Here is a 12,209-nt window from a genome sequence, read left to right on the forward strand (position 1 = left end):
ACCAAGAGGACATAATGTACTGTTTTGGTGCAGTGGATCTCTGAAAATTCTTGAACTGACTATTAAGAGAAGACATTCATCATATTTTTTCTTCTTGTAAGTTTTACTTAACTGAGTTCCACAGTGATTAGTCTTTCATAAAATGAGTATTAAAAACATGTCTCGAGAAAAAATGGTTCTTTTATGCCACTAAAATCTAGAACCACTCCTTTTAAGACTGACAAGCTACAAGAAGTCACATAGTGAGGTTTATTCCAGCCAAATATAGTTCTCCATCAGTAAGGAAGTAAATCTATGGAAAATTTAGAAAAATTAGGTCTGCTGTCTTTTAGTTTACTGAGAACCTGTGGGTGACACTGGTACATCTACTACATTAGGATAATCCAAACCAGATCCGATCCCTTTTTTTTTTTTCTCCCCACACAGTGATGTTGGTCCTGCCTTTATCTACTGGCAGTATAATTATGCCCTCAAGAAAAATAGGTAAAGACTATTTTAAAGAGATTGCCCAACTGGACTGTATTAAGGAATTGCTTTGTGTAGTCTGTCGCTTAAACAGCTGCAATGTTTGCTTCAATAGAAAGATACAAAGTCCTAAAGGAGATATGAAACATCTTGGAAACAAATGTTTTCAATGTCAGTGACTTGAGATACAGAAAAGGGAAACAGTGTACTTTCAAGTCTGTATTGTCTGGAAAATTTTAAATACCCTTCTATTGTATAAATTAAGATGAAAGCAAAGTTCTTATTTGATAGTTATTCTGAAATTCTGCTATTTCATTTGAACAGTTTTTTTCCCATACTGAGTTACAGAAGCTGAACCTATCTTGTCTGTTGCTTTAGATGAAACATTTTTTTCAGAAGCTTTGTTAGAGTTGCTATTTCTTATTTCATACCAATTGTATTTCCACACATTTTGCTATTGTAGCTTAAAAATGAGCATGGCTCTTTGGGACAAACCGATTCATTGCTGTAATTTCTCTCATTCTAAACTAAATTTGAAATAGAAAAGGGAGTAGGACTGTCTGAAACCATCTGAATTTCAGTATTTTAAGACATTTTCTCTGAGAACAGATATATAGCATAAAAAATTTATATGCGTAAAGCATAAATATATGCATTCAATTTTTTTAATGGAAATATATTTAAATACTTGTTATTTAAGTTGATGTCAAATTGAAAATCCCGAGTGACACTAAGTACTTGAGTTCCCCCTTTATTTCAATAGGAATTGTTGATATTCATCCCTGCTCAGGAGATGGCATGGCTCTGGTGTCTGAAAGACTTCAATATTCTAATAGAAAACTACTGAATATATTCCTATGTGCCGATTTAGAAACAACTCCTGCATTGTGTTCACTGACAAAAGACTATCTGAATCTAGCCAAGATTTTTAATAACATTTAACTTGATGCATTTTGAACTCAAAGAGGTTGTGTTGCTAGGCATCAAATTGGTGATGCATGGAAAAATTGTTCACTGAAACTATAATATAAGCCTGCATGTAAAATTCAGAAGTAGATTTCTGGATGAGCATGGAATCTAAAACGCTGGAGAGGCCCATATATTTAGATCAAGTTTTATTTTCATTGTTGTTATGGTCCAAGGTAACATTAAAATTTACTTTTTTTGGTTTGGATCCGTGAAACGAAGTCCAACTGTGGAAGGGTTGGGTGCAAGCACAAGACTTTTATTTGACAATTGGTACAAGCAAAATGATAGAGCCAGGCAAAAGATGGAGAGAGAGAAGTGAGAGAAATGGGAGAGAAAAGGGTAAGAAAGTGGGAAGAAAGAATGAGAGAGAAAGAATGAGAGAGAGAGAAAGTCACCACCAGGGGCCCAGCTGTCCAGTGAGTTTCTTCAAAATGTTTCTGATCCTGGCCAGGGTCTGATGCGAGATGGCAGTGGGTCAAGAGACGACCAAACAGCCAGAGCATGAACAGCCAGATATACCCCTGAGTTCCTTTTGTTCCAAAGGGGCAGCTGTCAGTCAGCTGCCACAGAAGCCAGGGGCATTGGCATCAGAGCCATTGCAGACAGGCTGCCTGGAGGGGGAGCTTCTGCAGAAGGATGCAGTCCCCCACCCACTTATCAGTTCTTATCTCCTTCCAGGCATCACCCTTGTTCTGCTTTGGCCAGGCCAGGGTCATTAGCATTAGAGCCATTGAAAATAGGCTCATCTGGAGGGGGTCCTTCCAGCACACAAGTCTTATCTCTTTCCAGGCACCACTCCCAGCTCTGTTCCAGCCCTCTTACCCAGGTACATCACCCTCAGTACAATCAAGGTGGCTTCCTCCACCCTGTCCAGGGTACTCGTGCCTGGAGGGATGTCCCAGCATTGCAGGCTGGCCCTCAGAAAAGGGGAGCAGTCTCCACACAGCTGTGGAGTCTTTCCGGGTGTCACCCCCTGCTCAGCTCTGACCAGGCCAGCTCCTCCACCCTAGCCAGGGCTATTCACTTTAAAATCGTTCTTTTGAGACAATTTCAAATCATTGAGATCAGACTCTCATAATTGTACACACAGATATCATGAGTTTATAATCTGATTTTATTTCTTTAAATGAGTATGAGGAAAAGTCTTCAGCTTTTCAGATTGCTTACATTAAAAATTCATAATACCTATAACTTGCTTGCTGCAATCAGTGTAGATTAGGTTGATTTTATTTGCTGTAGGAAAACAGAAATATTTTTCCGCAAGAAAACTAAAATATTATCCCAGATACCCTCCATGTAATATGAAAATATTTACTATTTTAGGATTTGACATATGGCAGAGTACGGATTTTTCAAAAACTTTGTTCTTTGAGCAATAGAATATAGTTGAGAGAGGACTGTTAGTAGTGCACATTAAAAATGCCATTTCCTTTTGAACTTTTCATTAAACAACTCCTATTTTTAAGGAATATAAAACACTAAAGAACTTTTTTTAAAGTAATACTTTTACTTTTGAGATATTCTTGCTAAATATGTGTACCTAAACTCACTGATTCGTATAGACTTCTATAAAAGTCTGACAGGGAGAAGTTTCAGATCTAATCATGATGAGACTTCACACAGAAAACAGCAAAATGGGTGCTGAGTACAAAGTTGCTGAGTAAGCAAATCCATGGGTGCAAGATAGAAGCGAAAAGCCTAGTCTCGTTTATTTGGAATTTTATTGGTTTTAGAGTTTTTTAGTTTTGGTTTTGCTTTAGTTTGACTTACAGTTTTAGTTCAGTACTCTGTGGTTTTCCTTTTTTCTGAATGAGTTCTATAAAGAAGCATTTGTGCTCATGGTGGGAGAGAGAGCACACATATAAACTGGCATTTTTTGAATGTAATACAAGTTTATAGACAAGCATTAAAAAACTGAACCATTTTTTATCTGTTTAGTAAGCTGATGATGGCAACAAAAAGTCAAATAACTTACATTGATATCTTAATTACTAAAATAAATACATAAGATTAATGTTAATGAAATACATATATATATAAGAAATACTAAAAAAGTAACAATAATTAAGAAATGCCAACTCATTTACTTGGAAAACAGGATGATGGTAGCTATAAAATAATCTTTATCCTTATCCATAAAATAATAAAATAAAATAATTATAAAAAATACATTTTTCTTGTAAATCTTTCAGACAAAGCTAGAATGAATCAGTTTTCTGTTTATGTTTTGTTTTGTTGGGCTTTTTTGTCACCAAGGCTATATCAATTAAGTTGGAAGGTACTTTTTGTACTGCAAGTAAATAAATAAAATCTACTGAAATTTTAGAGTATTTATGACTGTGGCTCTTAATCTCCTGATTGGAAAAACTCCAGTGAAACACCACTGATTTCTGCCTTGAGATTCCTTCTGTGTGCTTAGGAGTGGAGAATGTTCAGAGGCTCGCAGATGAAGGGACTTCTTTCACTAATATCTGCAAAAGAGGTCATGATGTCAGATTTCTGAAAATGAAAAGCATTCTAATTCTTGAAACTCCATATTTACAAGAAGTATATTCCTTTGTTCCACCATTTTGTGCCTTACAATTCCATATTGAATTGTTAAAAAGCAAAAATAGCATACATGTAAGATACTCCTGCAGACACATCTATACTTACCAGAGGCAGAGAGGAAACACTTTACAACAGGATGACTCTCTGGAGATGGGCCTCCATAACTTTAAAGCTTTTCATGCTTTTAAGCAGTCTAAAGCTAAGTAGTGGATGTATACTATACCTGCAAACTTTCCACCTTGTGACACAATGACCAGAAAGTATTTATGTCATAAGTAGGGAAAGAGCTGCTTCAGCTCTATTATAACATTTAATTTTTTTCTGCTATAGAAACAAGAATGGCAAAAGTGGCAAAAGAGAAATGATCTTTTAAAAAATTAATTCTATGAAATGTCTTAAAAGTCTTCCTAATTTTCCCTTATTTTTAATAGCTGCACAAAATTCCTTAAAGAGCTGTATAATATTATCTTTGTACAGCAATTGCTCTCATTAAGGTATGCCAGTTTTTGAAGGTAAAAAAAAATCAGGTCAATATGCCTGGAAGAAACTATCATCTCTACAAAATAAACAGCTGAAAACATTTTAAAAATGAAATAATATAGCTGGTTCAAAATTAACCTATGCACAACTAAAACTGGGCAGTTCCAAAAGCAGAGAAGGCTATCTATAGGCATTCTTAGCAATAATAATGGCTTGCATACCCTGGAAAGCTTTTTACTTTCACATATTATCTTAACATAAATTTCATTGTTCTTTTTCTCTGTGTGTAGTCCTTATTCACCTTCCTTGTGAACACTGGTTTTCCTCTGAATTGGGGGCTTATGTAAAAAAATATCCTAGATTATGTGATTTAGCATGTCTTGTACTGAAAATAACAACATCATAAAGACTTAGAAGCAGTGGAGAATATGGCAACCCATGCTCTCAGGACCCCTTGCATATACCATATTTATGCTTCCACTTTTTCTTTGGTTTCTGTTCAGTTTCTGTTCTCAATGCAGGACAGTAATAATGATGTTCAAATGCCTCAGAGGTCGATTTAAATACACCATTGATTATATCTTTTTTACATGATCTGTTGAGAGAGCTGCCTTCCTTAGGAATCTCCTGCAATCCAGAATGAAATATATTCAGGATGTTTCAATGTAGCTGGATTTCTCTTGTTCCTGTCTAGAAAATCATATGCCACTTTCTTGCTAAACCTTTGCTTTTTAACCTTAAATTTTTGAGGAAACAAAGAAGAAGACAGCATTTATAATAATGTAACAGTCCTCTCATCAGTATGCTTGTCCTAAGATGTTTTTATTAGCAGTGAGTGGAAAAAAGCAGAAATGCAGCCTTCACCTTAGCTCCCTACTAAGTCTACTTCCCAACAGCCATTAAACACTATAAGGTCCATTATCATGGATATATTATCTATATTTATAATGCATAGTACTTAAGTATACATCATCTGTGTCATATATTTGCATGAACCTGGAGAGTACCTTGTTCCATATTCACATTTGAGATCATCAGTTTTGCTGTGTTGTAAGTCACTACAATGTAGGAGTCACAACAGCATTCAACTGAGGTGCCTTAGCAGTGAACCAGTCATGGTGCTGTTGACAGCCTACAATAATTTGCTATTCTGACAGTTTTAAAACAATAGGAAGCATCTTAAACTGGTTGTTTGAAGTCTGTTCTGGGTAAATTTGTGATTTCTCTTTTAGATTTAAATACCATTCATGCATGTTTCTGGGCTTTTTGTGTTGTTTTAATGTTGGCGTTAGTAAAGATTTCAATTTTTCCTCTTTTTCTTCATTCTTTTTTCAATATTTTAACAGCATAAAAATAATTTACTGTGAATATTATTTGCACTGCATAATATTTTAAATAACCAATATTTCCTTTATTGTGATCTCAATTTTTTATGAAAAGAAAATACAGTAAGCTTGTGTTTTGCAGATATATTTCTGCATATATTCATTTGAAGAGTTGTAATTGATTAGCTACAAAGGCAAAATCCAATAGAAATTATGTTTATTACTGTACCATAAAATCCAGAAATTAGATGTAATGCAAAGTGACAGCTAGGATTTTTTTCTGTCTTAAAATGCATTGAAATTCAATAATGTATTGTTCTTGCTTGTAATAAGTAGTATTTTGGTATACTTGTAGCCCACTATTGGTTGTGGTGAATAGAGTACATAATTTTAAATGTGTAACATTTACTTTAGAATAATATTGCTCATAAAATAGTTTTTGGGGCTTTTTTTTTTTGCCTCTCATAGCATGGTTCAAATTCAGAATTAGGTTCTGTGCATTTCCTTGCTATTCAGAAAAAGCTACATGTAATAGAGAAGTCAATAAAAGCAAACAGTGTTACTGAGCTAATGGGACAGTGTAATTTCACTGTCATTTGCAGGATGGTTACATAGTAAATTAATAAAAAAGACTGACTACTTCAAATATGAGCCAGGTGAGAATGAATTACTGTTCTCTTCAGATGAAGCAAACAACTGAAAATCTAGTCAGGGCATATTTTAAAGGATTTTTTCTTTCTAAAACAGCACACAAAGTAGTTAAGACTTCAATATATTCATGGACATGTGGGATAGTTTTTGTTTTCATATATTTTAACATTTCTTATCTGAAAGTACATGAAGAGCACACCACTTAAATTTCATTGCCGTAAAAGCAGATTGGTCCTTTACTTAGCTGACATAAGTAAAAGTAACCCGTGTGACCTCAGCTCTCTGGCTTTTATGGAACAATAATCATTTTCTGACAGAACCAGTTTGCAAGATTCTCGTATGTCCACCACAAAGAAAAATTGTATGTCATCTTGGTTTTATTATATCCATCAACTGACTGCCCATTTGTTGTGGAGTGTCTGCTGTGACATAGGGCAGCGGCTCTATTCGATTGTAATAGATTGCCTGTAGTGCATTTAGTGACTCTGGTACCTGTTGCTGGTTCTTTTTCCAGGTCAACTGGCTGCAGGTACATGTGAGATTGTTACTTTGGACAGAGATAGCAGTCAGCCCCGAAGGACTATAGCCCGACAAACGGCGCGCTGTGCATGTAAAAAGGGACAGATTGCCGGTACAACAAGAGCGAGGCCAGCCTGTGTTGATGGTAAGAAGCAAAGATCTATTCAATCAGTTTCTGCAAATGCAAGAGTGGTGTGAACTGGGATTGTCTCATAAAAAGCTCTATAGAATAAATTTCCATGTGTCCCAGCTAACAATGGCAAGACCATTGGAATACCAAAAGCACATTACTGACTAATAGTATAGTTATTTCAGTTACATTTTTTTAATTGGAATTTTCACTTTTGTTTTAGCTTGATATGCAGCTTGGTATTGGTGTTGATATTTAGCTTGTTATGGGCATGGTGCTGTAATATTTTGCATTTGATGAAGATCAGCAGTGAAATGGCATTTGGTTTTCCCCTACTTTTTATTCCTTATGACATAAAAAACCCAACCCCAACAACAGCAAAAAGCTAACACCACAAAAGAGCCCCAAAGGTTTTCTGCCATTGGCAATCTAATGTGACAGTCCTTGTATGATAGTTAATGTTGCTGAAGAAAATCTTCATACAATAGTTGAAACATAGCAACTGAATATACATTGTGGGTCCAGCGTTTTCTCTCCTTAAAGTGATTCACTGGACATGCAGCCATAGCATGCAGCTGGAAAAAGCTGACATAATGCAAAGTATGAAAATACTTCACTTTGAACAATTTTTGAGAAAAATGAATCTTAGTGTTACAGCTAAATAACATGTTAACTATGGGACAACCTTCAAGATCTTAAAGACAGATCTGCCAGTGCAAGGCTATTAGCAAGCATTCATATTAAAAATAAGATTGGAAACATATTGAAAATAGTTGATTCAAAATTGTATGTTTTAATCTAGGGTTGTCCAAAAAAAAAAAGTAAAAAGATGATGCTTATGTATACAGAACTATAATAAATTCAAGGATTTCCTTTGAATACCGACTGGTTTGAGTCATCAAATAAAAATACTGCTTACCTTACAGTTGCCTCAGAATTTGGTCTTACCAGTCATCAGAGAAGAGAGCTCAAAGGATATTTCAGAGCCTACCCACATAGCTAAATATAGAACATCATGAACATTCTATTTTTGCATTTTTCCTTTCACTGTTTTTGGTACCCTGTAAGACAGTTTCTTAGCTGTCTCTTTTGTAATGTGATACTATATCCAGTAATTCCCTTCATTCCTTTTTTTATTGCAAGCTGATAGGGTTTAATTGCTTAACAAAGGAATGATTTCAGTGTGTCATTTATAGTTGTAACTTAAGCAAAAGTACTTGTTAGCAGTTAAAAAGCTCAACATATGTTTTCTGTTTTAAAACATCAGGAGAAAATACGAGTTCTGTATCACCTGTGAACTCCAGTTTTTCTTTATACATAATGGAGAACATAAAACACCTTCTCAGACTAATTTATCTCATTCTAAATGCCTATGATAAATCAGCTGTAGCGTTGGTACTCACTGTTCCTCTGCCTCGCCGTAAGACACCTGTGGTGGCGAGACTTCAGATTGCAGAATGTACATATCAATAAGAAAACAGGACTACAATTCATCCTCCAATTGCTTAGTTTCTAAATATGGAAGGCTTGAGGTCATTTAATACTTGAAAATGTTTTTTTATTTATTTTATTAGGAACTCACAAAAAAGGGCCATTTCAAGTTTTGCTTTTGTTTTCAAGGTTCTTGATCACCATGTCATGAAAACAGGATGACAGGATTCATGGTTAGGTACTATGTAATCAGACAAGGTGTTTTATGTAATATTCCACATTTGTAGAATTAGTGGGAAGCTCATCAGTTGAAAAATAGAGCTTCCCAGTAATTTATGTGTTCAGGTCTGGTCATTCATTTTTAGATCTTTTCCACATGGTTCTAATTAGGCCTAACAGCATGGTTCTTTATTAGTTTGCAAAATGTTTACAGGTAGACTGTTGAGTTTTTACTAGAAATGATAACTACAAAATCTGTAGGACTGATGCTGATCTTTGGTTTTCCTGGACTTCGCTATGGCTGTTTTGTAATGAAAGCTCAGAAAGGCTAATGATACTTAGAACTGCATATCAAGTTCCCAAATTCAAAAGAAGGCACAAGCCAAATCTTTGATCTGTAGGTTTTATTAATGACTGAAGAAAAAAAAAAAAAAAAAAAGAAAAAAAAAATTTTACATACTATGAACACAATTATATAGGAAAGAATAAATGAACACTTTTAATCTTCTGCTTCCAAACAAAGCTGGCAGCTAGATTTGCCATTGACTAATAAGCATCCATCTGTGAATTTATCAGGTTCACAGTTTAAAGAATATGCACGCAATTTTTCTGTATTGTTTATATTAATTTCTAGAATAAGGTGTTTCCAACACAGCTAATAAATGCTTTATTCTAAGGACATGAAATATACATAAAATTATTCCTCAGAAAAGATAGCTTTCTCCTTGATAGTTAGTCAAATACTTCTGGTTCACGGAGGCACCAACCAATCATTTCCTTTTTTTTTTTTTATTTTTTTACAGTGAAGAATGGTATTTTCACCTACACAAATCTGTGTAGCAGACAATCCATTCTCTTTTTTCTTATAAATCCAGTTTTCCAAACAAGTAAATTAATCCTTCTCTGAGCTTTGTTAAATAGGACACAGACTCTAGCAAATGTTCTTTATGTTATAATTGATGTTAAAGACAGAATTGCTATTTTAAATTCAATTTCTGCTATCAAAAAAAAAAAAAATTAGGCAGTGGGTTTTTTCATGCCAATTTGCTTTCCAAAGATTTGGTTCTTTTAGTTTAATCCTTCATAAAGTCTTGATTTTAATAATATTATTTTTTAAGTAAAGGTGGCAGAGTTAGACCTCACACCTTTAATAATTAATGTGAAGTAAGTTGTAAAGGAAGCAGGCATAGTAAGACTGACCTGCTAACCTACTACTGCTAAAACATCAGCTAACAGTGGTGTTACAGCTTCTGGCAAGAGTCTTATGAAAATTCTGTACCACACTGGTAATATTTACAGTCTTAAAATGTATCGTGTCATACCTCATTAGCATTTGTTCATTGTTGAACAGAGGGAAGTGCCTTAGAATATATTCAGTTATATGTTTCTTGGAGCTCTGAAATGCAAGTGTCGATTATTGCAGCAAAAATAGAGTGAGTAATTTAAGGGCTCTTAAACCTCGCAAGCATTGACTGAGATTGCACTTGTCAACGTATTTCTTACAGTAAGTTCTGAGCTTATTACCAGAATCCTCCCCGACTGCCACTGCTACATCAGCTAAGGTCTTTAACTACAAAATGACAGACATTGTATGTATGATAGATAAAAATGGAATTCTTGAAAATGAAAATGCAATATTTAGGGCTTGGTCTGAACAGAGGATGAAGAACAGATATTTTCTTGAAATGTTTCTCTGAGGTGGAGAGCGTTGATTTAATCTTTATTTTTTTTCTAGCAGTCTTTAAGTATGGCAGATTGCTAATGTGATCTGAAAAAAAAAATTGCATCAATACTTATCCTGATTTCAAGCTTGATTTAGTGTTGATTGCTTCGTTCCTAGGCCAACAGTGTCATAATGTATGTTCTGTTGTGATTTTTATTCATGAATGTAGGCTTTGTGATATTATGACAGCAGTTTGCCTACACTTTCAGTTATATTATTATTATTTACAGCTAGCATTCCCTAGTCCCTTTTTTTTGTGATCAAATTCCATAGCAATGACTTGCATTAATTTGATAATATATTTCAACATAGCATCTGGTTTCTCACCAGAGTGGTTTCCCTGTGTGTCAGTCAAGCTTCATTGGCTTTTTAAGCTGGAGTCAGTGAGAGACTGGAAGATAGTAATTATTCTCTATTTTTTTCCAGTACATTTGCTAATGAGAATTGTTTTATAGTAAGTGACAAAAAGTCTTTGAAAACAGTGTGTGTACATGTGCACCAATGGTCTGCATTCTTTCACAGAAATTATATCTATCTGAAAAAGAAATTTTTAATGCCGAATCTTTTCATAGAATACAAATACTAACCTGGCAAGACTTGGGATGAACATTTAAATGTTCAAATAGCTTCTAGTAATTTTGTTCAATATATATTTATAGCTCAAAAATAAATAGCAATTTTCTTCAGAAAATAGAAACAGCTGATGAGAGGAAAAGTGGAAGGAGAGAAGCAGTTTAATTGCTTGAGAAAATTAGGATGGCAATTTTTAATTTGCTTACCTGAATTCTCTGCTTAGAATGTTGTTTTGCTCTAGGTTTGAGCTCTGACTATTTTTATGTCCACAAAGTGCTATGAGAAATCCCAAGACATTCATCCTGATATCCATACTTCCTAGATTTGAAATAGCTGGAGCTCAGGTAACTGAATTCAAAGAGTTGAGACAATTTATGGTATGAATGAAACTTGTTTGGGTTTCTGTTTTGTTTTGGTTGTTTTTTTTCTTGGTTTTTTCACTTGCAAGCATTGCAAATTATTTTGCAAGCATTGTAACAATATTATTTTCTAGAGAATCTTACTTGGTGTAATTTCTTCATACATTATGATTAATGTGCTTTTCAGTTGGTACTATTTGATTCTGTTTAACACAGAAACACAGGATCCAAAAGGAAGCAATCCACAAGCTGCGATCAATAATTCCCTGTTGTTCTCATTATCTGCAAGTCTATGGGGAGAAGTAGGGGTTAGAACTGATCATTAATAGAATCCTAGGTCATGCACTACCTAATACCTGGAGAGCTTCATAATTCTAAAGTAACTTATCCATACTGAGGAATGAAAGAACTATAATTATTTTCAGACACAGGAATTTTAGCTTTTGAATTTAAAATATTTTCCTATACTTGTTATTATGCTATTTATGTTATTTTATCCTGCTTTATTGCAGATGTTTCCAACTGTTTCCTCACACACTGTAGATATGATACATTTTGCTTTGTTGCATTTAAAGTATATCTGTTTAAAGCAAGTAAAACCAAAAGGCACAGAGGGATGGATACAAAGGAGCTTATACAGAGGACAGAGGAAAACTTTTTAACAAGGCCTGTAGTGACAGCACAAAGAGCAATTATTTTAAACTAAAACAGTGTAAGTTTATATTGTATTAAAGAAAGACATTTTTTTATTTAAGTGATCAAACGTGTGGTGGAAGAAGTTGGTCCATGAACATAGAGAAGCTGTGGATGCCCTC

General features: G+C 34.4%; 1 protein-coding gene across 1 annotated transcript in view; it reads left to right on the top strand.

Moving 5' to 3' along the window:
• Window positions 1-12,209, top strand: part of TAFA5 (TAFA chemokine like family member 5) — a 405,129-nt gene that overhangs the window by 221,405 nt on the left and 171,515 nt on the right. Inside the window, exon 2 of the mRNA XM_030463485.1 lies at window positions 6,955-7,104. Coding sequence (XP_030319345.1) covers window positions 6,955-7,104 — 150 coding nt within the window. The remainder of the gene's footprint in view (window positions 1-6,954; window positions 7,105-12,209) is intronic.

The sequence above is a fragment of the Calypte anna genome, chromosome 1 (genome assembly GCF_003957555.1).
Source record: "Calypte anna isolate BGI_N300 chromosome 1, bCalAnn1_v1.p, whole genome shotgun sequence".
Classification (NCBI taxonomy): Eukaryota; Metazoa; Chordata; class Aves; order Apodiformes; family Trochilidae; genus Calypte; species Calypte anna.